The 26652-nt window shown below is 42.1% G+C and overlaps 1 protein-coding gene across 2 annotated transcripts in view; it reads right to left on the bottom strand.

The window, feature by feature from the left end:
• Window positions 1–26310, bottom strand: part of rbl1 (retinoblastoma-like 1 (p107)) — a 43919-nt gene extending 17609 nt beyond the window's left edge. For both annotated transcript variants that reach the window (XM_014131642.3, XM_014131643.3), the window contains exons 1-12: window positions 26024–26310; window positions 12473–12606; window positions 10253–10453; window positions 7874–7938; window positions 7616–7744; window positions 3082–3239; window positions 2648–2712; window positions 2331–2517; window positions 1784–1950; window positions 1263–1375; window positions 805–908; window positions 423–560 (exon numbers count right to left, since the gene is read on the bottom strand). In XM_014131642.3, coding sequence (XP_013987117.1) covers window positions 423–560; window positions 805–908; window positions 1263–1375; window positions 1784–1950; window positions 2331–2517; window positions 2648–2712; window positions 3082–3239; window positions 7616–7744; window positions 7874–7938; window positions 10253–10453; window positions 12473–12606; window positions 26024–26182 — 1620 coding nt within the window. In that variant the 5' untranslated portion in view covers window positions 26183–26310. The remainder of the gene's footprint in view (window positions 1–422; window positions 561–804; window positions 909–1262; window positions 1376–1783; window positions 1951–2330; window positions 2518–2647; window positions 2713–3081; window positions 3240–7615; window positions 7745–7873; window positions 7939–10252; window positions 10454–12472; window positions 12607–26023) is intronic.
• Between the last annotated feature and the right edge of the window lie 342 nt (window positions 26311–26652).

Here is a 26652-nt window from a genome sequence, read left to right as displayed (position 1 = left end):
GCCTATTGCGGACAGTCTGAGCACTGATGGAGGGATTGTGCGTTCCTGGTCTAACTCGGGCAGTTGTTGTTGCCATCCTGTACCTGTCCCGCAGGTGTGATGTTCGGATGTACCGATCCTGTGCAGGTGTTGTTACACGTGGTCTGCCACTGCGAGGAGGATCAGCTGTCCATCTTGTCTCCCTGTAGCTCTGTCTTAGGTGTCTCACAGTACAGACATTGCAATTTATTGCCCTGGTCACACCTGCATTTCTCATGCCTCCTTGCAGCATGCCTAAGGCATGTTCACGGAGAAGAGCAGGGACTTTTGTTAAAGTGACTACGGATAGATAATAACAGAGTAGGAGGGGGGGGGATATTTGATTCGAATCTACTGTGATTGAGTGTTTGCGTGCGAGTGCAGCTAGTCGGCGGGCCACTTACCTTAAAGAAGTAGAACGGTCGTAGTTTGAAGATGCTGATGATCCAGGGGAAGGTGCGCTGGGAGCTGTAGGCAAACAGCACCACCTCAAGACAACAGGCCATCAGAGAGCAGTGGAAGATGTCCTGCTCCAGCAGCACCTACAATTTTCAATCATTGGCACACTGAATGTCCAACAGTCTGATGCAATGCACCATCACACCTTAGCTTTGCTATTCTTCATATCTGTAAGCGTTAGTTACCATATAGATGTGTGCCATAGCACGAAACAGAAGAAAGCAGTCTGAAACAGCGAGGCACTATCTGAACTCGTCCAATAAACACTTTTTCAGTTTTCATTTCAGATACTGTGTACCCTAATGAACACGACCCAGTGCAACTTACAGCCATGTCTTTGCCGTGTAGCCTCCTTGTCTCTTGGGCCATGACATTCTCGAGGATCTTGTAATAGAGGATTTCAGCCAGCTTCATCCTGTTCTCAGCAAAATCTGAACGAAGGGGCCAAGAAATGGCATTAGAAAGAACATACAAGCTTTCATTGACCCATTATCTTAATTCAATAGTGGTCTTGTGTCTGCTTTTTGCCTGATCAAACTTAGAAGTAATATGCATGGAAAGCGGAACATGCACAATAGAGCGGGACACCTCGTAATTTTGAGGCATGTTTGACAGAACACTTACGGTAAATAGCAAAAGAGTGTCTGAGCAGTTGCGTACTAAGTCCACTTTTTGTACTAATGTTTACTTTTTGACATTTGTGGTGTACCCCTTCTCCAAGAATATTTAACCCCTATTTCTGCATGCTCAATGTATTCCATCTGCATGCGTGTCTGGTATCTCACCCATGTGTGATCCAGGCAGTTCCTCTGAGTCCTTTGTGTAATGTTGCTTGAACGTCTCGCCCAGGGTTTTTACTCTGCCCAGAATAGCTACGATGGGGTCCCGCGAACATGACCTACATGTGGAAAAAGTCACAGGGCCAAAACAGTTAAACACCACATACCTTCCAACTCAAGTCGCAGTGGCCTCTGTTTCTTCTCTCCCTGGGACTTGATTTATCAACCAAATCACAGTTGGGCGCAATTACATTTCAATGGGAAAATTTGAATTTTCGTTTACTTCCTGAATTGTAATTGACCCAAAACCAGATTAACATGCCAAGTTTACACAAACTATTTAACATGTAGCGAGGGTTTCTCCGACCCTTGTTATAAACCCAGTCCTGGACTAAAACACACTTTCAATGGAGATTCTCCAGAGATTCCAAATTTTTAATCCAGGACGAGGCTTCATCTCAGATCTGGGTCCATGAAAATGTCCCTATAAACTACATCCACATTTGAGGCAGTGGATGTGCGCTTACTTGAAAATCTGCATCAGGGCCTCGCTGGGGGCGCTACGCAGGCCCGAGACCATGCTCTGGAGTCGGCTGACGCTTTGCGTGGCCGAGGACACAGGGGTCACCAGTAGCTCCTTCTCCTTCAGGTAACGCCTGCCTGTCAGAGGAGTGGAGGGGGCAAGGGTGCGCTTCTGCACACACACACACACGACAGAACAAGGTTTTATTTCCTCTCAAAGTCACATGATCTCTGTTTAAGCTCCTTAAAAGGTTTTTGATTAGTGACTGAAAATGGGATGGTAAACAGCCTGAGTGGAATCACACTGACATTTTATTCACAAAATTATTATTTAGCGAGATAACATTAGCAAAGATGTGGCGAACACAGACAAGACAGAGGGCATTTTGTTTTAGCAGTAGGCGGCAATTTAATTTGAAAAATCTATATTTTATAATTAATCAGGAAAAAACATCTGTTCAGTTAGTTTGCGGAGATGGTGCCATAAATGAGCCTCATCCCTGTTGATTTTCAGCTGCATGTTTAGGAATTGAACTGGATTCAGCCATCTACCTTCTCAAAGTGCTGTTGCAGGTTGCTCTCCACCTGCATGCGGGCTGACAGCTGGCAGGCCCGGGGTTCTGGTGCAGCCTTCCTGGGTGTCCCGATCTCCTCGTCGGCATCCGCCCCCAGGAACACCCTCTCGTCAAAGTCCCCCACAGTCAGTACATACTCCTCATACTCCCGGTTTATCGCTTTACTGGGTGGCACACACGTTATCAGACCATAAGCAAGCAACGTTAAACACAAGAAGTTTCAAACGTGACCGAGATTGATAACATTCTAGGCACCTCTAAAAATGACAGATTAGGATTCAATAACAAACTTACTTGTTATCTATGAAGTTTGGTGTATCCAGGAGATCTGTGAGCAGCTCCTCATTCCCTTTAAGTATCTGGAGGAGAAGACAATGTATGAGTCAACACACTGGGCTCTGGGGGCTTAACAGTTCCCTCGCAGGGATCAAACGGGACTGATGCAGTTTCCCATATTTTCAAGGATCATTTTATTCTAGTCCAGACAAAAAGATGTTCCAATTACTATCTCCCACAGGATTTACTATATTCAAAATAAATTATGCCGGCATCTGTATGACCTTGGCTGGGGGGGGCATGTGTCTGAACATTTTATGTGTAGGGGTTTGTGGTTGGATTATGGAATGCGTACATTACTGAGCTTTTGTGTGTGTGGGGCATAGTCGTTTTAACCCACCACAGTACTCCTCCAGATAGCAGGTTGTCATTGTTTTAATGAGGGGTCTCACCTGCCGCTCAAAGAGCCTTTTAATGTAGGGCTTGAAGTAGTGCTCCTTGATGCCCTTGGCTTCCACCACCAAGCCGTCGTGTAGCTCACACAGCCGATCGATGACACATGGCGGCTCATCCGGGGTGTTGTTTTCCAACCTGAAGATGCTGGGCAAGCCTGAGGACAAAGGAAGCCAAGGTCAAAGAACATTTTTACATTTTGTTTATCTCCACTCTTCAGTATGTTATTGATGCATCGCCACTGATTAATCTGCCCCTTTCTCCATTTCTTTCATATTCAAAAGTATAATGCTATTTTTCAGAATTCAAGTCTGAACGACTAAGTCAAATAAGTGTCATCAGCTCGCTTCATTTTATTTATTACCTTTTCTAATGTAGCTGTGTTTTGTTATTGGTTGCAAATCACGTAGGGCTGGGCGATAAATCAATATCAATAATTGAGGTAATTACTTCCCTCAATAACGATATAAAAACGCTTTGATTAAGTTTCAATATTGTCGATAAAGAATAATTAGGTACAGCAGTCCATTTTACCTCTGACGCAGCAGGAACGTGCAGAGAAGTGACAATATGCCCACTAAAAACCACTTAGCACTTTGAGTTATGGAGTAGCCACTATTAACCATGTGATGTAGGCGAAAACAGTGGCAGGTGATAGCCATGGAGTAGGCTCAGCTTCCAACTAAGAAATGATTGATAAAAATGGTTCAACCATTTCAGTTATTTGTAAGTGGTTTGGCTTTTTGAAGTCCGACAAAGAGCAGAGCAACGTTTCGTGCAAATTGTGCCGTAGACAGGTGGCTACCAAGTCTGGTAATACAACAAACCTTGTTCACCATCTGAAGCAAAATCACTCTTTGGAACATGATGAAAGTTTGAGTTTGTGCCATGGTATTGATAAACGCCCCTCAAGCACCAGCCAATCTAAGGATGTTCGCCCGAAGCAGACAACACTGACAGAGTTTATGCCCTACGAGCAAACATTGAAATGACAAAAGACATCACAAATGCTATTATGCATTGCATTGCCAAGGACATGCTACCAATTAGCACAGCCGAAAAGTAAGGTTTCATCAAGAGGCTTATCAATTGAATTGACCCCAGGTACGTTCTCTCTGGCCGCAAACATCTCTCACACCGCACTGCCTAAACTCTACGCCGACTGTAGGGAAAACGTTTAGGAACCGCTTAAAGATTTTGCGTATATTGCTACTACTACATATCTGTGGTCTAGTCACACGTCAGAGCCTTATATTAGCCTCACTATCCACTATATGACAGAGTGGAATTTTCAAAATGCCTTCAAACATACTTTCCCGACAACCACACGGGTGAAGCTATAGCAGAGGGGCTCATTGACACTCTCGCCTCCTGGGAACTCAGTCAAGACAGACAGGTCTGCATTACAACGGATAGTGGTGCGAACGTGGTGAAGGCCGCTCAAATCAACAAATGGACCAGACTGCAACGTCTTGGACATTATCTGCACTTGGCCATTGGTAAGTAACTTTGTCAATTGTGTATATTGAAGTAATTGATGAGATGAAACTAAATGTGCATTTTTTTATTAAGTTCAATATTACATTTGTACATAACTAAAGGGATTGTGATTTTAACATTTTATTAAAATCTCTTGATTTCTCATAGAGAGTGGGTAGATACAAACGAGTGGATCGAGCAATTGGTGTGTAAGAAAGTGGTAGGTGCCTTTTCCTATTCGTGGAAAAAGAGACCTGGCAGTTGCTCAAAAAGAACAACCTAGAACAACACAAGTTGGTGACAGAGCAGCCAACCAGGTGAGGATCATGTCAACAGATGATGCAAAGAGTACTGGAGCAGGAGAAAACCATTTCGCAGGTCTTGTCCAGTGACAAGACCCAGAATTTAGCTCCCACCTATAGAGATATACAGTTAACAAAATTAATTAGGTTGGAGTCACTAAAACTAGTTTTTCAACCACTCCACAAATTTCTTGATAACAAACTATACTTTTGGCAAGTCGGTTGGGACATCTACTTTATGCATGACAAGTAATTTTTTCCAACAATTGTTTACAGACAGATTATTTCACTTAATCACAATTCCAGTGGGTCAGAAGTTTACATACACTAAGTTGACTGTGCCTTTAAACAGCTTGGAAAATTCCAGAAAGTGATGTCATGGCTTTAGAAGCTTCTGATAGGCTAATTGGCATCATTTGAGAAAATTGGAGGTGTACCTGTGGATGTATTTCAAGACCTACCTTCAAACTCAGTCCCTCTTTGCTTGACAGCATGGGAAAATCAAAAGAAATCAGCCAAGACCTCAGAAAAAAATTGTAGCCCTCCACAAGTCTGTTTCATCCCTGGGAGCAATTTCCAAATGCCTGAAGGTGCCACGTTCATCTGTACAAACAATAGTACCCAAGTATAAACACCATGGGACCACGCAGCCGTCATACCACTCAGGAAGGAGACGTGTTCCGTCTCCTAGAGATGAACGTACTTTGGTGTGAAAAGTGCAAATCAATCCCAGAACAACAGCAAAGGACCTTGTGAAGAGGCTGGAGTATCTATATCCACAGTAAAACGAGTCCTATGTCAACATAACCTGAAAGGCCACTCAGCAAGGAAGAAGCCACTGCTCCAAAACCGCCATAAAAAAAGCCAGTCTACGGTTTGCAACTGCACATGGGGACAAAGATCGTACTTGTTGGAGAAATGTCCTCTGGTCTGATGAAACAAAAACAGAAATGTTGGGCCATAATGACCATTGTTATGTTTGTAGGGAAAAGAGGGAGGCTTGCCAGCCGAAGAACACAATCCCAACCGTGAAGCACGGGGGTAGCAACATCATGTTGTGGGGGTGATTTGCTGCAGGAGGGACTGGTGCACTTCACAAAATAGATGGCATCATGAGGGGGAAAATGATGTGGATATATTGAAGCAACATCTCAAGACATCAGTCAGGAAGTTAAAGCTTAGTCGCAAATGGGTCTTCCAAATGGACAATGACACCAAGCATACTTCCAAAGTTGTGGCAAAATGGCTTAAGGACAATAAAGTCAAGGTATTGGAGTGGCCATCACAAAGCCCTGACCTCAATCACATCAAAAATGTGTGGGCAGAACTGAAAAAGCATGTGCGAGCATGGCTCGGTTACACCAGCTCTGTCAGGAGGAATGGGCCAAAAGTCACCCAACTTCTTGTGGGAAGCTTGTGGAAGGCTACCCGTAACATTTGACCCAAGTTAAACAATTTAAAGGCAATGCTACAAAATACTAATTTGAGTATATGTAAACTTCTAACCCACTGGGAATGTGATGAAAAAAAAAAAAAAGCTGAAATAAATCACTACTATTATTCTGACATTTCCCATTCTTAAAATAAAGTGGTGATCCTAACAGACCTAAGACAGGGAAGTTTTACTAGGATTAAATGTCAGGAATTGTGAAAAACTGAGTTTAAATGTATTTGGCTAAGGTGTATGTAAACTTCCAACTTCAACTGTAGGTGTTCTTGAGTCCATCAACCAGGCATTGACCCCACTCCTAGAATTCACAGATGCTCTGTCTGGTGAGTCTTATGTCAGTGTGTCTTACCTGAAGCCAGTACTACACCTATTCAATACAGAGGTCACGAAACCTGATGATGAAACAGAGCTCACCCAAACCATCAAAACGATAGTCATGGACTATCTGAATGAGAAATATGATGACCTAGCCACAGATGACCTCCTGGACATTGCCTCGTTGGTCGACCCTTGGTTTAAAACACATTACATCAAAGAGGAGAAGGTGGGCCACATAAAAGCAAGAGCTGTCTCAGAGATGGTCAATGAGGGACATGAAAACCCAAGCCCAGCACAGGGAGACGTTGCTGCTGCTTCACCACAACTGCCAGCTAAAAAGAGAAAGTCACTGGGCAGTTTTTTTCAAAAAGCCATGCTCCACCACCACAGGTCTTACTGAAATCCAACTGGTAGAAAAGGAACTCAGCTGCTACCTTCAGTCTCCTGATGCTGACAGTGAAACCAATCCACTGGACTGGTGGAAGACCCACCAAAAACAACTTTCCCCAAGTCAGCCACCCGGCAAAGCGCTACCTGTGCATTCCTGCGACCAGCTCCGCCTGAGAGTGTATTTTTAGCACAGGTGGCAACATAGTGACCTGCCATAGGGCAACTTTAAAGCCAGAGACCGTAGACAGACTTGTCTTTCTTGCTTGTAACTTTTAAGACAACAACTACCCCAACTTCAACTGTTATGTGCCATTAGGCTAACAGTTATAATGCATCTTTTTTATTTATTGTTCATAACTTGTAAGGGTTTACAGTTAAATGTTATTTGTGAGTTCTACTTCTGACAATAAGAAACATTAAAGCCTTGTGTGTTCAAGCATTCTTGAGTCTGAAGCAGATATGCACCTTTTGAACATTTGATTAATATCGTGATAATTATCGTTATAAAAAAAATATATATATATCTATCTATATAGTGATAATTTATTTGCCATGTCATCCAGCCCTACTTTTACGTCAATTATAGTGTGCTACCTTTGAAAAGTGGGTTGACAAGGTCTTTCCTGTTGGAGCATAGAAGGGCATTTCCAAACACCAAGTCCAAGCAGCAGAGCAGGAGGTGGTATGAGTTCACCAAGTCATCGCCAATCATACGGAAATTTCCTACAATCACAATCGGGGAGTAGATTATGTCACTAATAGGTGGGACTGAAGGCATTGGGTTAAATTAAACAGAATTTCTCACATTGGTTAAAACATGCTAAAGAGAACTGATTACATTTCCTAGCTTACCTTTAGTGTACACAAACAGGGTCCAGCAGAATTTGAATACATCGCTGACGTGACAGGGCAGGCGCCTAACATAGTGAGAGGAGAGATAGGGTTTCCGTTATGGTAGCATTTCATGCAGTCGTCTGAAAAACTTGCAATTAATATTTCAAAAGTGATAAGATCTCTCTTTGGTAAAGAGAGAGCGAGCGAGCGCCCGACCGACAGCGAGAAAGCGACAGACAGCGAGTGAGCGAGGGCCCGACCGAGAGAGCGAGCGAGAGCCCGACCGACAGACAGCGAGCGAGCGCCCGACCGACAGACAGACAGCGAGAGAGCGAGCGCCCGACCGACAGACAGCGAGCGAGGGCCCGACCGACAGACAGCGAGCGAGGGCCCGACCGACAGACAGCGAGCGAGGGCCCGACCGACAGACAGCGAGCGAGCGCCCGACCGACAGACAGCGAGAGAGCGAGCGAGCGAGGGCCCGACAGACAGACAGCGAGCGAGGGCCCGACAGACAGACAGCGAGAGAGCCCGACAGACAGACAGCGAGAGAGCCCGACAGACAGACAGCGAGAGAGCCCGACAGACAGACAGCGAGAGAGCCCGACAGACAGACAGCGAGAGAGCCCGACAGACAGACAGCGAGAGAGCCCGACAGACAGACAGCGAGAGAGCCCGACAGACAGACAGCGAGAGAGCCCGACAGACAGACAGCGAGAGAGCCCGACAGACAGCGAGAGAGCCCGACAGACAGCGAGAGAGCCCGACAGACAGCGAGAGAGCCCGACAGACAGCGAGAGAGCCCGACAGACAGCGAGAGAGCCCGACAGACAGCGTGAGGGCCCGACAGACAGTGAGGGCCCGACAGACAGCGAGCGACAGCGAGAGAGCGACACACACACACACACTGGCCCGAAATGTTTAAACGAGAATTTTTCCATATATTGACACATCCTATGTGTTTTAATCAAATTAAAATATTGTTTTAAGCACAGTGTTTGATTCAATAATTAAGACACACAAATTACTAGAGGGAGTGATTTGACCGGACTCAGACTTGCTGTGCAAATTTGATTTATTTATTTTTAAATGGCGAGTGACTGACTAGCACCCGTTGTCTCGCTCTCCTCCCTGCTCCAGCGACCACCACAGAACATCAAAGTGGTCCATGTTGCTGAAGCTGCATCATAATTACAGCCATTTCTGACTGACAAGTTCTGTTGCCGAAATCCCTAATTTGTTTAGGAAAAACATTACCTTTTCCCTCAACCCTTGCTCTCTTTACATGACACATGTATGCATCGCATGCATGTGACCAAAGACCTATTCTCATGGGACTAGTATTACTAGAGAACATTGGTTATGCAATTATTTCTCCAGAATGTCTGTCAGTTTCCTTTAAGCAAAATATTTAGTTAACATTGAGTGTGACTCCAGTTCTTGCTTACGTCTAGATGTGTCTTCATGTAAATGTTGTAATGTAATTTAACTTTTTTTGTAGTATGCATTTCTTAAATTTTATTATTTTCTAATTCATTCAGGCCCTGTACAAAGAACTCGTTACACGCCACCGTCAGCACAGAAACCAAGATGACAAACTCCTGGAAGTCCACTTCGCCATCTTTGTTTTCATCCAGATCACTCATGATCTTATTCCAGAGGACGATTCAGACGGGATACTTTTTTTACTTTTCTTTTTTATAAAATAGATGGTTATGTCAGAAGCCTGGAAGTTCTTATTCAATTCATATGCACAAAACAAACAAAAGCATTCACTGTGAAAGTTGATAGGCTACTTGTAGGCCATTCATACATAGCTTATGTACAAAACTTAAATCAATTTATTGAATCAGTTATTGTTTTCTTGCGCAAACCGCGAGCAACACCTATAACAAACTCTGAACACCGTAACACGTGACAACACAATGGATGCAGAGGATGTGACAAACTCGAAAAGAGAAATGTTTACTGGTTGCTTAGGAGGTAAAGGGAAAAGCAGATGTTTGGATTCAATTTGACTAGTTGTGGAAAATACTGGAGATAAAGAAAAATAAGTTAAGGACCGAGGGCTGCGTGCATATTGTGTGTGCCAAACAGGTGCTGTATAGATTACAACAATGTTTCTGACTGTTTGGAACAATGTAAACTCTAAATAAATTACAAGTGTACCAGCAAACACTACAGCAAACACTAAAAACAGTCGCATTCATTTGTGAATGCAATTTACAAAATGGAACAGTTTATTTAAGCTAATTATTTAAGACTTGCTTTATTTTAGAACTAAAATAAAGGGAGGCGGACAGACAGAGTGGGCCAGACAAACAGAGAGAGAGAGGGAGAGAGAAGGACAGACAGAGGCAGAAAAAGGGGGCTAGAGAGAGAGGTGTAGGCCTTTACCTGTGTTTTCTGCTTCTAGGCTGTCGTGGGGGTTCCCCTTGAGGATCCTGGAACATGTCCATGAATATGGGCTCAAACTTCCGAAAGATCACAGTTGACACTTCAAAGGTTCTCTCCAGGCGGCCCATGCGATTCCGAAATTCTTGAGACAAGTTGGACATATCCGACCATTTCTTCATCTTGTTGAAGAACTGAATCAAACTGAAACCAATGTATGAAAATAAATGACATTAACTTATGAGTTATGGAAATAATCATATAGTGCACATAAACAGTGCCATCAAAGCATTCATACCCATGACTTATTACACATTTTGTTGTGTTAAAGCCTGAATTAAAAGTGGATTACATTGGGGGGTGTTTCTCACCCATCTAAACACAATAACCCATAATGACCAAGTGAAAACATGTTTTTAAAAATGTTTGCAAATTCATTGAAAATGAAATATAGAAATATCTAATTTATTCAATACTGGTTAGAATCACCTTTAACAGTGATTACAGCTGTGAGTCTTTCTGGGTAAGTCCCTAAAAAGCTTTGCACACATGGATTGTACTGTTAGGTTCTAATTTTTCAGAGTAAATAACTCACACTAGAGAAGCTTAATTCTTCCCAAAGGGTCGACACACCTGTATTCAGACAAAAAAAAACATTTCACAAAAGCACCGATATTTAACGCTTTCTCCTAGGCCGAGTCTCCTCCTCCACAACTTAACAGCCAATGCACCTCTGCTGATAGACAGAACCATAGTGATATCTGTTCTTCCTCACTTCATCTAACCTGACCTCTACCCAAAGTACTCACTCCTCCCCAACTCAAGGCTGTCATGGTTATTGATACCAGACTGTCTCTCTTCTCCTGATGGATAACAATAACATATCCTGACAATGTAAACGTTATACATTACCCTCTCTCCCTCAGTGACATTGTTAGTTTCTAAGATCTCCACCCGTCTCCCCTTATCAATGCCTGTCACATGTACTCAACACATTCCTAACTTAGTGTTTGCAACTATATACTTTCCTCCAATAACCCTTACCTTCTGGTGTACACTCTAAACCTAAGCACTCCAGTGACATGACTAAGTATGTCTTCATATTCTCAGAACCCAACAGTACAAAATGTGTCCATTATTATTTTCTAAATTCAAGCCCTTTCAAATTGGTTGTTGATCCTTTCTAGACAACAATTTTCAAGTCTTGCCATAGATTTAAGCAAATTTAAGTCAAAACTGTAACTCGGCCACTCGGGAACATTCCTTGTCTTCTTGGTAAGCAACTCCAGTGTAGATTTGGCCTAGGTTATTGTCCTGCTGAAAAGTGAATTAAATCACCCAGTGTCTGGTGGAAAGCAGACAACCAGGTTATTCTCTAGGATTTTGACTGTGCTTAGTTCCATTCAGTTTATTCCTTATCCTGAATATCCCCAGTCCTTAACGATTACTAGCATACCCATTACATGATTCAGCCACCACTATGCTTGAAAATATGGAGTGGTACTCAGTCATGTGTTGTATTAAATTTGACCCGAACATAACACTTTGTAATCAGGATTTAAAAAATGTAATTGCTTTCCCACATGTTTTGCAGTATTACTTTAGTGAGTTTATGCAAACAGGATGAAAGTTCTAGAATATTTGTATTATGGATTAACTTCAAAGTTCTATCACGGCCATAAAACTCTGTTTGAAAGTCACCATTGGCCTCGTGGTGAAATCAACGAGCGGTTTCCTTCCTCTCCGTCAACCTGAGTTAGGAAGGATGCCTGTATCTCTGTAGTGATTGGGCGTATTGATACACCATCCAAAGTGCAATTAATAACTTCACCATGCTCAAAAGGATATTTAAAGGTCAGCTTTTTAAAAAACAATAGGTGTCCTTATTTGCGAGGCATTGGAAAACCTCCCTGGTCTTTGTGGTTAAATCTGTGTTTGAAATTCCCTGAATGACTGAGGGACCTTACAAATAATTGTGTGTGCACGGTACAGAGACATTCAAAAATTACACTAAACACTATTATTGCACAGAGTCCAAGAAACATTTGACTTGTTCAGCAAATGTTTATCCCTGAACTTATTTTGTCTTGCCATAACAAAAAGGGGTTGACCCAATACATTTTTTATTAGTTTGGAAAAAGTGGAAAAAGTAAAGGTGTGAATACATTCTGAAGGCACTGTAGACATGTGGGAGGTTTGGGGACCAAGCCTCTTAACACTGACCTCAGTTTTGACGTCCTGAGTATTCGAGTCAGGGACACACAGTTGCCTTCCATCACCCCCTTACCCACAGTGGGTGTGGAGCCCTTTCTGCAGGCTGCATAGAGAGAGCAGGCTAGCCAATGAACTACTTCCCCCTGAAAGAAAGACAAGTCAGAAGTGTATGGCAAATGACAGTAAGTCACAGTGCTTTATGCTATACCGTATATCTGGGTATTTCGAAACAGACAGTATGATTTTCAATACGGTAAAAAAGTATGAATATACACAAATTTGGAGGGTTGGGGGCAACCCCAGCTAGCAGGGTCTGCAGGGGTGCGTGCAACACCACTACTTAACTATTTCAACCCTTCTACAATTTCAGCAGCCCCGCAGAAATCAAATTAACATTAAAAAATATCATAACCTGTCTATTTAAGCTAGATTTCTTTTTTTGTTGTTGCATGGGCTGTCTCAATCCACCACATCCGCTGATATCGCCCATACGATTCTGCGGTGAAAGGTGGCAGAGCTACAGCGGTGTTTGTCAGACCACGAGACATCGCCCTGCCACCAAAAAAAAAGAAAAGAAAATGTCTTCTCACGAAAACGTTAAGGCAGCCCACAGCACCTCTCTGATTCAGAGGGGTTGGGTTATATGTGGTAAACACATTTTAGTTGAATGCATTCAGTTGTACAACTGACTAGGTATCCCCCCTTTCCTTTTCCCTAATAGCATTGATGCCAAATTTAATGTTTCAAATACTTTTGCTATATAATTCTTTGATACGGGGTCCATATCAAATAGAAAAATGATCCTTGGTATGACCATATTTTTTTTTTTTTAGCTTAGTAGAACCCCCCCCCGATGTGCAAAATAAATGTCAAAGCTGATGTGCATACCTATGTAACGTAGGTAGACAATGTAATGACGCCACAAAAAAAACATATAGCGCTACATGTGCAACACAGCATTCCTAACCTAGCCCACTATGTCTGCTGTGTGGATTAAGCAGTCAACAAGTCGAGCAGTTATTTGAAAGACTAAGAACATTTCTGCGAGACAACTCAAAAGGCCAAATCCATTAACGCCAAGATAATGGAATTCAACAGTTCTCTGTCGTGGATGATGTTGGCTTTCACCGACTGGTTGAGCACCTCGAGCCCCGGTACACACTACCAAGTAGGCACTATTGTTCAGACGTTGCCCTACCGGAGTTACACAGTATTGTTGAAACACACATCAATGAGCTACTTGCTATGGGTGTCACTGCTATTAGCTTCACGACTGACATTTGGACCAGCAATGTCAGCCTCATGAGCATGCCGAGTCTGACAGCACAGTGGGTCGACGAGGATTTAGTACGAAGGAAAGCCATATTACATGCTCAAGAATGTGCTGGTTCTCATACCGCTGCTGCCATTTCAATGGCATTTGAGAACAAGTTTGAAACTTGAACACACTACTAGCTCAATTCGAACAAATGACTCGAGAAATAAGCTCATCAACTGTGTCATGACTGGCCTGTGAGGATCAGGTTACAATGGATCACAGCTCTACAGAGATCTTTCCCTCCCGCAGAGCAGGAGAGGTATAGAGGGATTGGTGGGGGGGTTATGACTAGAGGTCGACCGATTAATCGGAATGGCCGATTTCAAGTTTTCATAACAATCTGTATTTTTGGCCACCGATTTGCCTGTGTTTTTTTTTTTACACCTTTATTTATCTAGGCAAGTCAGATTAAGAACACATTCTTATTTACAATGACGGCCTAGAAACGGGGGTTAACTGCCTTGTTGAGGGAGGATTCGTTTTTGCAACCTTCGGTTACCAGTCCAACGCTCTAACCACCTGCCTTACATTGCACTCCACAAGGATTAACAGGCTGACTACCTGTAACGCGAGGGCAGCAAGAAGCAAAGGTAAGTTGCTAGCTAGCATTAGATTTATAAAAACAATCAATCTTAACATAATCACTAGTTAAACTAGTAATATCATCAACCATGTGTAGTTATCTAACGTGTCCTGCGTTGCATATGATCGATGCGGTGCCTGTTAATTTTCATTGAATCACAGCCTACTTCGACAAACGGGCTTTGATTTAACAAGCGCATTTATGAAAAAAAGTACTGTCGTTGCACCAATGTACCTAACCATAAACATCAATGCCTAACAGGAATATTTAGACTTAGTCACCTGTTAGATAAAATACGGAATGGTTCCGTATGTCACTGAAAAAAATACTTTTGTTTGAGATGATAGTTTCCAGATTCTACCATATTAATGACCCAAGGTTCGTATTTCTGTGTGTTTATTATATTATAATTAAGTCTATGACTTGATAGAGCAGTCTGACTGAGCGGTGGTAGGCAGCAGCAGGCTCGTAAGCATTCATTCAAACAGCACTTTTGTGCGTTTTGCCAGCAGCTCTTCGCTGTGCTTCAAGCATTGCGCTGTTTATGACTTCAACCTGGGTGGGTATAATTTGTGGAACGTTCCAACAGGAATCTATTCCAAAAACTTTGTAAATAACAAGGTTTCCAAAAAACAACGCATACAAAGTTGTATAGCGGCAGAATAAGATACTGGGTAGGGAGTGGTCTATTTCATTGCGTTTTTCACTCATCACGTTTATTCCGAAAAATGTCTGTCCTCACATGTCTGTTTGCCTATGGACAAACATTAAGAATAAGCTACGTGGTGAGTTGAGGCCTATTCGGCAGCTAGTTAGCTAGGTTTGTATGCGCTGCTACTTTGTATGCGTTGTTGGTTGGCAACCTTTTACTTTACGTTTTTTGGAACAGATTCCTGTTGGAACGTTCCACCTCTTCAAGCCTATCAACTCCCAAGATTAGGCTGGTGTAACCGATGTGAAATGGCTAGCTAGTTAGCCGGGTGCACGCTAATAGCGTTTCAAACGTCACTCGCTCTGAAACTTGGAGTAGTTTTTTCCCTTCCTCTGCATGGGTAACGCTGCTTCGAGGGTGGCTGTTGTCGATGTGTTCCTGGTTTGAGCCCAGGTAGGAGCGAGGAGAGGGACGGAAGCTATACTGTTACACTGGCAATACTAAAGTGCCTATAAGAACATCCAATAGTCAAAGGTATATGAAATACAAATCGTATAGAGAGAAATAGTCCTATAATAATATAATAACTACAATCTAAAACTTCTTACCTGGGAATATTGAAGACTCATGTTAAAAGGAACCACTAGCTTTCATATGTTCCCATGTTCTGAGCAAGGCACTTAAACATTAGCTTTCTTACATGGCACATATGGCACTTTTACTTTCAACCAAATTGAACATGTTTCATTATTTATTTGAGGCTACATTTATTTTATTGATGTATTATATTAAGTTAAAATAAGTGTTCATTCAGTATTGTTGTAATTGTCACCATAAAAAATAAATAATAATAATAAAAATAAAAAAAACAGCTGATTAATTGGCCTTCTGGGTCACCCAATAATAGGTATCGGCGTTGAAAAATCATAATCGGTCGACCTCTAGTTATGACCTCACATCCATCGTAAAGTATAAGGCATCAGCTCAACTCCTTCCTAGTCTCTAATGTGAGAGACTGGAATGTGTGTGCCTTAGGAAGAGTTTACAGCCCGAAAATACAGAACATCAAATAAATGGACTTTGGGACATTATATTTCATCAGACAAAATGGTGGTAACAATGGTAGATGGAATATGAAAATTAATGTCGATTTTGTTATGTTATTAATAGTTAAATAAAGACGTTATGACGAACACATTGTAACTTGAGTTTTCATAATGTATATGTGCTGTTTACATACTTTGTTGTGTAGAGAATATCCAGATGAAAGAGAATGTTTTGGTAACGATAAGACTGATATTAGTTGTCTAAATGAGATCCTACTAAATCCTAATACCTTGCAACGAGATACATCCCAGGGAACCCAGAGGGCATGTCAAAGACGGAAACGCCCCTTGTGACCCGAGGGCATAAAACATGCGAGTTAAGAATTTACCTTCAGACTAAGTTTACCATGCGCTGCAGCCGAGGTTTACGACTTGTCGTGGCCCCAAAATGCAACACGAGGTTGATGACAAAGAAAATCTCTAAACATTCAAGTTTATGGTGGAGTAGCTATTCTGTATCTAAGAAGGTGAATTCAAGAAGGACCAACCGGTTATTCTCTTCAAATCATTGGTTGTCTACACGGCCCTCCTACCCAAGATGGGAGCGTCGACACGGCTGATAAGCCTCCTAAGAAGACTACTCTCACAGAACGAGTGCAAGGAAACCGACAACCAAGAGAAAGTACATTGATTGTCCACACGATGTCTGAGACTTACACCCAGTAACGAAAGAAAAGGGCGTCGGCCAAACCTATCCCACTAAGCGGAACTCATTCCACAAAGAGATACCCAATGGAGACCTTCAACAGGTAAATACATCTATTATAATTCTGACCCATAAGAGCAGCAGTTTGGGGCAAGGTGTTAGGGCTAAACTAAGCATAGTTTACAAATGTATCCAAGTGAGCTTTTCTCTCGAGCACTCGCTCTTTAAAAATCTCCATCTTGTACAACACCTGTCATATTGTGCTGGTCTGCTAGGGACCTGTTGCCATTGTACTAAGTTCTAATCAATAGCCTAGACTGTGTGTGTGTGTGTGTATGTATATATATATATAATATTATCATTTAGCTTGTTAGTAAATAAATACTCAATTTGTGTGGTACAGAACGATTTAATGAGACCCGGGTTTGTGCAGATTTACAAATTATGCAACTTTCATAATGCGGCTGATGAAATTAATCAAGTGACTGCTTTGAAAACGATATTCGGGAATCGTTAACTCATTAAACAAAATTTTCCTGTGGTGCCCCAGGTTACTGAGTTAATGGTTATCGGTTTACATGAAATGTCAGCTGGACAAAATGGAAACAGTAACACTGTGCACCGAGGAATAGAGGGCACGGACAGACAGAGCTGAAAACTTCACTGCTTGACAAGCATGATGAAATCCTAGTTGAGAATGAAACGACTAAACAAATGAACAGCTAAACAGCACGGCAAGTACTGGGGCGGCAGGTAGCCTAGTGGTTAGAGCGTTGGACTAGCAACCGAAAGGTTGCAAGATCAAAGCTGACAAGGTAAAAATCGGTCGTTCTGCCCCTGAACAGGACCCCCTGTTCCTAGGCCGTCATTGAAAATAAGAATTTGTTCTTAACTGACTTGCCTAGTTAAACAAAAGGTCAAATAAATTTAAAAAGTGAAAGAAACAGGTTTCGATTATGTTTTACTGGTAATGGGGACATACGAAAATGATAAATTAACATTTTGGTCAGAGAGTGTGTGTGTCCCAACTATTTAACCCTACTTTATGCCACCTTCCAAGAAGTCATTGTCAAGTCCCTTGTCAGTGCATAAAGTAGCATCATCGCTATTTAAAAATAATAATTCAGAACAGGCAACAGACTTACCTGTGTGTGGTGAACATTAGCAGCAACAATTGAATCGGCATTTAGTGCCTTCAAAATAAAAGTCCCTAATTGAGTGAGGCAAACGGATAGTAAGTGAAATCATGGCATATATTTGGACTAGATAATGCTAAACAAGGTTGGAATGCTCAATAAATTCAACAAGACAATTATTGGTTAATTGGACAAAAAACAAAAACATGTTAAAATCTGTTGAAATCCCACAGTGGGTGTAATAAGGCGTCCGCATGCTTCCCATTCGAAACAGCTTGTGCCTCTATTATGATGATAGTGTGAGCTTTGTTTGTTTAGTCTTCAGCAATAGTTTGAGCTGTTCGTGCACCCTATATTTGAGGCAAATCGAAGTCTGTAGCCAAAGTCTACCGCTCTTAAATTATTATTATTTATTATTAAAAATTAAAATAAAACAATAAAAAAAATTGGTGATTAGTCAACAGTAGGGATTCTTCAATTAAGTATTTGTTGTCATTCAACGAGTGGCGAATCATTTCCACGCACATTTTTTTAACTTGAGAAATACTGCTCCAAACATCTTTCACTAAACAAAAATATAGTAGGAAGTTTACATAGACCTTAGCCAAATATATTTTAACTCAGTTTTTCACAATTACTGGCATTTAATCCTAGTAAAAATTCCCTGTCTTAGGTCAGTTAGGATCACCACTTAATTTTAAGAATGTGAAATGTCAGAATAATAGTAGAGAGAATGATTTATTTCAACTTTAATTTATTTAATCACATTCCCAGTGGGTCAGAAGTTTACATGTCCTCAATTAGTATTTAGTAGCATTGCCTTTAAAATGTTTAACTTGGGTCAAATGTTTCAGGTAGCCTTCCACAAGCGTCCCACAATAAGTTAGATGAATTTTGGCCCATTCCTGCTGACAGAGCTGGTGTAACCGAGTCAGGTTTGTAGGCCTCCTTGCTCGCACACGCTTCTTCAGTTCTGCCCACAAATCTTCTATAGGAATGAGGTCAAGGCTTTGTGATGGCCACTCCAATACCTTGACTTTATTGTCCTTAAGCCATTTTGCCACAACTATGGAAGTATGCTTGGGGTCATTGTCCATTTGCGACCAAGCTTTAACTTCCTGACTGATGTCTTGAGATGTTGCTTCAATATGTCCACATCATTTTCCTCCCTCATGCTGCCATCTATTTTGTGAAGTGCACCAGTCCCTCTGCAGAAAAGCACCCCCACAACATGATGCTGCCACCACCGCGCTTCATGGTTGGGATGGGGTTCTTTGGCTTGCAAGCCTCCCCCTTTTTCCTCCAAACATAACGATGGTCATTATGGCCAAACACTTATATTTTTGTTTCACCAGACCAGAGGACATTTCTCCAAAAAGTACGATCTTCGTCCCCATGTGCAGTTGCAAACCGTAGTCTGCCTTTTTTTAATGGTGGTTTTGGAGCAGTGGCTTCTTCCTTGCTGATCGGCATTTCAGGTTATGACGATATAGGACTCGTTTTACTGTGGATATAGATACTTTCGTACCCGTTTTCTCCAGCATCTTCACAAGGTCCTTTGCTGTTCTGGGATTGATTTGCACTCTAGGAGACAGAACGCGTCTCCTTCCTGAGCAGTATGACGGCTGCGTGGTCCCATGGTGTTAATACTTGCGTACTATTGTTTGTACAGTTGAACGTGGTACCTTCAGGCTTTTGGAAATTGCTCCCAAGGATGAACCAGACTTCTGGAGGTCTACAATTTATTTTCCTGAGGTCTTAGCTGATTTATATTGATTTTCCCATGATGTCAAGCAAAGAGGCACTGAATTTGAAAGTAGGCCTTGAAATTCATCCAAAGGTACACCTCCAATTTTCTCAAATTATGTCAATTAGCCTGTCAGAAGCTTCTAAAGCCATGACACCATTTTCTGGAATTGTCCAAGCTGTTTAACTTCTTTGGGATGGGGGCAGTATTTTCACGGCCGGATAAAAAAACGTACCCAATTTAATCTGGTTACTACTCCTGCTCAGAAACGAGAATATGCATATAATTAGTAGATTTGGATAGAAAACACTAAAGTTTCTAAAACTGTTTGAATGGTGTCTGAGTATAACTCATATGGCAGGCCAAAACCTGTGAAGATTCCATGTAGGAAGTGCCCTGTCTGACAATTTGTTGTCCTTCTGTTGCATCTCTATCGACATTACAGCATCTGTGCTGTAACGTGACACTTTCTAAGGTTTCCATTGGCTCTCTAAAGCCGCCAGAAAGTGGAATGGGGTGTCTGCGGTCTCTGGGCAAAGTACAGCAGCAGAGTTTGTAAGTGGTCAGCCTGGGGACAGTGAGACTGGAGATGCGTGTTCACGAGACTTCTCCATTTTTTTCTTTCAGCCTTTGAATGAATACAACGTTGGAATATTATCGCTATTTTGCGAGAAAAATAGCATAAAAATTTATTTTAAACAGCGTTTGACATGCTTCTAAGTACGGTAATGGAATATTTTGAATTTTTTTGTCACGAAATGCGCTCGCACTTTACCCTTCGGAGGACCTGAGCCCTAGGACCTTGCCTCAGGACTACCTGGCTTGATGACTCCTTGCTGTCCCCAGTTCACCTGGCCGTGCTGCTGCTCCAGTTCCAACTGTTCTGCCTGCAGCTATGGAACCCTGACCTGTTCACCGGACGTGCTACCTGTCCCAGACCTGCTGTTTTCAACTCTCTAGAGACAGCAGGAGCGGTAGAGATACTCTCAAAGATCAGCTATGAAAAAGCCAACTGACACTTACTCTTGTGTTACTGACTTGTTGCACCCGACAACTACTATGATTATTATTATTTGACAATGCTGGTCATTTATGAACATTTGAACATGTAGGCCATGTGCTATTATAATCTCCACACGGCACAGCCAGAAGAGGACTGGCCACCCCTCATAGCCTGGTTCCTCTCTAGGTTTCTTCCTAGGTTGTTTTTCCTAGCCATCGTGCTTCTACACCTGCATTGCTTGCTGTTTGGGGTTTTAGGCTGGGTTTCTGTACAGCACTTTGAGATATCAGCTGATGTAAGAAGGGCTATATAAATACATTTGATTTGAACGCACGAACTTGGATATAACTATGGATTATTTGGAACCAAAACAACATTTGTTGTTGAAGTAGAAGTCCTGGGAGTGCATTCTGACGAAGAACAGCAAAGGTAATCCAAAACTATAATATGAATATAATTATTGGCTTTGGATAGAAAACACCCTAAAGTTTCTAAAACTGTTTGAATGGTGTCTGTGAGTATAACAGAACTCATATGGCAGGCAAAAACCTGAGAAGATTCTGTACAGGAAGTGCCCTCTCTGACCATTCCTTGAGCTTCTTGGCTCTGTTTATTGAAAACTTAGGATCTTTCCTGTAACGTGACACTTCCTACGGCTCCCATAGGCTCTCAGAACCCGGGAAAAAGCTGAATGATATCGAGGCAGCCCCTGGCTGAAACACATTAGCGCCTTTGGTAAGTGGCCGATCAGAGGACCATCAGACTGAGGCTCGTGCACGAGGGGATCCCATGTTTTTATTTTCTCTCTCTTTGAACGTAAACACGCTTTCCCGGTCAGAATATTATCGCTTTTTTACGAGAAAAATTGCATAAAAATTGATTTTAAACAGCGGTTGACATGCTTCGAAGTACGGTAATGGAATATTTAGAATTTTTTGGTCACGAAATGCGTCGTGCGCGTCACCCTTCTTTACACTTCGGATAGTGTCTTGAACGCACGAACAAAACAGAGGATATTTGAACATAACTATGGATTATTTTGAACCAAACCATCATTTGTTATTGAAGTAGAAGTCCTGGGAGTGCATTCTGACGAAGAACAGCAAAGGTAATAACATTTTTCTTATAGTAAATCTGACTTTGGTGAGTGCTAAACTTGGTGGGTGTCTAAATAGCTAGCCCTGTGATGCCGGGCTATCTACTCAGAATATTGCAAAATGTGCTTTCATCGAAGAGCTATTTTAAAAATCGGACATAGCGAGTGCATAGAGGAGTTCTGTAACTATAATTCTTAAAATAATTGTTATGTTTTTGTGAACGTTTATCGTGAGTAATTTAGTAAATTCACCGGAAGTATGCTAGTTCTGAACGTCACATGCTAATGTAAAAAGCTGTTTTTTGATATAAATATGAACTTGACTGAACAAAACATGCATGTATTGTATAACATAATGTCCTAGGGTTGTCATCTGATGAAGATCAAAGGTTAGTGCTGCATTTAGCTGTGGTTTGGGTTTATGTGACATTATATGCTAGCTTGAAAAATGGGTGTCTGATTATTTCTGGCTGGGTACTCTGCTGACATAATCTAATGTTTTGCTTTCGTTGTAAAGACTTTTTGAAATCGGACAGTGTGGTTAGATTAACGAGAGTCTTGTCTTTAAAATGGTGTAAAATAGTCATATGTTTGATAAATTGAAGCATTTCTAAGGTATTTGAATAACGCGCCACAGGATTCCACTGGCTGTTACGTAGGTGGGACGATTCGTCCCACTGGCCCTAGAGAAGTTAAAGAAGTCGAATGAGGTAGAGTACCTTGTGATAAGCTGTAGAGTACACTATCTACCAAGAGAGTTCTCATCTAAACTCAGCAAAAAAAGAAACGTCCTCTCGCTGTCAACTGCCCTTATTTTAAGCAAACTTAACATGTGTAAATATTTGTATGAACATAATTCATCAACAGACATAAACTGAACAAGTTCCACAGACATGTGACTAACAGAAATTGAATAATGTGTCCCTGAACAAAGGGGGGGTCAAAATAATCAAAAGTAAGTCAGTATCTGGTGTGGCCACCAGCTGCATTAAGTACTGCAGTGCATCTCCTCCTCATGGACAGCACCAGATTTGCCAGTTCTTGCTGTGAGATGTTACCCCATTCTTCCATCAAGGCACCTGCAAGTTCCCAGACATTTCTGGGGGGGAATGGCCCTAGCCCTCACCCTCCGATCCAACAGGTCCCAGACGTGCTCAATGGGTTTGAGATCCAGGCTCTTCGCTGGCCAAGGCAGAACACTGACATTCCAGCCTTGCAGGAAATCATGCACTGAACAAGCAGTATGGCTGGTAGCATTGTCATGCTGGAGGGTCATGTCAGGATGAGCATTGAGATTGTCTGCAATGACAACAAGCTCAGTCCGTTGATGCTGTGACACACCGCCCCAGACCATGACGGACCCTCCACTGCCGAATCGATCTCGCTCCAGAGCACAGGCCTCGATGTAACGCTCATTCCTTCGACGATAAACGCGAATCTGACCATCATCCCTGGTGAGACAAAACCGTGACTCAGAGAAGAGCACTTTTTTCCCAGTCCTGTCTGGTCCAACGACGGTGGGTTTGTGCCCATAGGCAACGTTGTTGCCTGTGATATCTGGTGAGGACCTGCCTTACAACAGGCCTACAAGCCCTCAGTCCAGCCTCTCTCAGCCTATTGCGGACAGTCTGAGCACTGATGGAGGGATTGTGCGTTCCTGGTGTAACTCGGGCAGTTGTCGCCATCCTGTATCTGTCCCGCAGGTGTGATGTTCGGCTGTACCGATCCTGAGCAGGTGTTGTTACACGTGGTCTGCCACTGCCACTCCTGTCTCCCTGTAGCTCTGTATTTGGCGTCTCACAGTACGGACATTGCAATTTGTTGCCCTGGCCACATGCGCAGTCCTCATGCCTTCTTGCAGCATGCCTGAGGAATGTTCACGCAGATGAGCAGGGACCCTGGGCATCTTTCTTTTGGTGTTTTTCAGAGTACTAAGGCCTCTTGTGTCCTAAGTTTTCATAACTGTGACCTTAATTGCCTACTGTCTGTAAGCTGTTAGTGTCCTACCAACCGTTCCACAGGTACATGATCATTAATTGTTTATGGTTCATTGAACAAGCATGGGAAACAGTGTTTAAAGCATTTACAATGAAGATCTGTGATGGTATTCGGATTTTTACGAATTATCTTTGAAAGACAGGGTCCTGAAAAAGTGACATTTCTTTTTTGCTGCGTTTATATTATTCATAGCCGTCTATTTACCACCATAGACAGATGCTGGCACTAAGACCACACTCAACCAACTAAGGACATAAGCAAACAAGAAAACGCTCATCCAGAAGCGGCGCTCGTAGTGGCCATAAAAATGACTTGTATTTTAACAGCAACGGTTCCAACCTAGACTTGTTTTCAACAAGAACTTCTACAGTAATATGTACAGTAGGCCTGAATTTTTCATCTTCGTCTGTATTGTTACTTAGGGTTGCACTATCAGAAGCTAGCTAACTTGCTTTGGCTAATGTTAGCTTTTAGCTGTGTACAAGGCCAGGGGATTGTTTGAAAGAGAAACTCATACTATTATGAGATAGTACTCCCTTATTTCTGCTTATCGCCTTTTATAAAATGAGAATGCCTTGCTGACCGATTTACTGTCGAAGCACTGTTTCCTGAAGCATTCTGACCTGTCCTGAAAGAATTCCCTGGGTATACCGTCATGCTGTGGATGTTTGGTCAGGACGTGTCGTTATATGAATTTGTTCGTTTTGATTGACTCATTACTAAACACTTCCCTGCACAAAACACATTGAAGGAGCTCCTCGTTAATTCTCAAAGCTTGTATGAAAGAGAAACTCATCGGTGTATTGATTTTTCATGACGATTGAGCTCAGTCAGAACTTGTTGCGAGCATGAGTCCATTTGGAGAGTGGGAATGACAAGTCAGTGGCTTACAGCGCATCATCTGCTGTTGAACAACAGCGCTGCAGCATGTGTCGGAGTGATCTTCCAAGAAAACTCCTGAAAAAAGATTTGGTAAACCAAGAAGCACACGGGCATCTCCCACACATGCAGCTGCCAAACTGAGCAGACACCGCTGCTAAGCAGAGAGTGCACTGAATAGAGACCGCAGTTGCACTTGGCCAAATCAATTAATTAAATAATTATACATTTACTCTTACACGTCGCGACCCACCATTAAGAGGTTCTCGACCCAACTTCAAGAAAGGCAGCTCCATAGGAATGAATGGAATTCTACAGCATTTCAAATTAGGCCTAAAGGTTTCAAGGACAAAATTACACGTATAGAAGTATGTTTTTGTTGTAGTTGGGACAGTAAAATTAGCCATCTAAAAAATAGATGGCTAATCAAAAAAAAAAATGTTTTATGTTAAACTCACAACAATAAAAAAATATCTGCATTAATATTGTCAAATACAATACGTGGGGAAAAAACGAACGGAGCCTTCCTTTAGCTTCCGTTTTGGAAGCTGAGATGACGTTCCAAGATGGAGGTTCGGTACACAGCGCCCCCTATCAGTCATCTGCTGTATATATAAATTGTTGGTTAAAACCAGCTAAAACAGTGTACATACATTAAGTGTGCATTTTGCAGTTGGGAAATTATCTTTGATGTGATATGAAAGTAGAAGGATTTGTTTATAGAACGGTACCGCAATTGAGAATCGATTCACAATTACATGGAGTATTTGGCTGTTTTGGCTTCCACAACCAATTTGCCTTTAAAAACATGTAAGGTCCATGGAATAGAAGGAGTAACGTTTGCCCAATAATGGACTTAAAAGGAGTCAGTTACGTTGAACTCATAACAAAATCGTCCTCCATAATCTTAAACGGAACTGACCGCGACTGGTGTGTTCCCAAATGATCAGACAAAACAAAAAAGGTAGGTAACTAGTTAGCTAACTAACCAACCTGATGTCTAGCATTGTGACCGATTTCGCAATTTACCAGTTCCCTGCCTTGGCAAGTGGGCTGGTTGATGGAAAATAGTGTTGACTATGTTCAGCTAACGTTAGCTAGCTAATGGCTATATGCGCTAACCAACTAACGTTCAAAACGAACGACGTTAGTAACATTGCTAACACAACGAACGTTACCAAATATGAAGAGGGGATAATAGCTTAACATGTACGTTACGCTGAACACACGCGACAGGAGACTTAAGAACGTCCATGTCCGGCCGCATTGTTGATCCCACAATATCTGATCCCAACGTCCTAAACAAAGTAACGCTAAGAGGCTACGTATATCCAAAACTATTAAGTACCTAGTTTAATAATATAGCTAGCTACTGTTAATTAGCTGGCTAGTTTACCTCCAGTGTGTATGTATTCCAAATCGACTTGAAGTTTTGCATGGCTTCAGATGCCGTCTGTTCGTCCATATTCAGCTCCTGACAAAGCATTTCCAAGCTCTTTCGGACGGAACTCTCGTCCGTCCGCCCGGAGTCGGAATCTGACTCGTCTCCCCGCATTTGTAAATCTAAATTACAGTGGCAGAGAAATAAAAATATATAGCTATCTATGTCAACAAAGCAGTCCGGAGACACCCACAAACAGACCACCGGTCACTCAATTCCCATAATGCACTGTGGTGCAATTGGCGCGAAAACGGATCCTTTCCGACCAATGAGTAAAGGCCCCAAAGGACAAACAAAGGAACGTAAAGAGGGCTGCGTTTCAAAATCAAAGTGTGCAGTCCGAATCCTTAAAAGACACCCTATCCCCTCAGCCCTTTTATTTTGTATTTTTTGTTAATTAACAACAAATCAATACAGGAAGTACATGTGGGATCATGTGAACCTTAAGTCTTAATAGCCTTAGAAAAAAAAAACAAAGCCAAGTCTCTCAAGGGAGTGGAAGAGGAACTGATGCTCTACTGTGTCAAATGCTTTATAAAAATAAAAAAATAATATGAAGCTATCCTCGGTTATTAGGTCTGAGT

The sequence above is a fragment of the Salmo salar genome, chromosome 12 (assembly GCF_965601325.2).
Source record: "Salmo salar chromosome 12, fSalSal1, whole genome shotgun sequence".
In the NCBI taxonomy this organism is placed as follows: domain Eukaryota; kingdom Metazoa; phylum Chordata; class Actinopteri; order Salmoniformes; family Salmonidae; genus Salmo; species Salmo salar.
The sequence above is the reverse complement of the archived record's forward strand: the minus strand, read 5'-3'. Positions and strand labels throughout refer to the sequence as shown.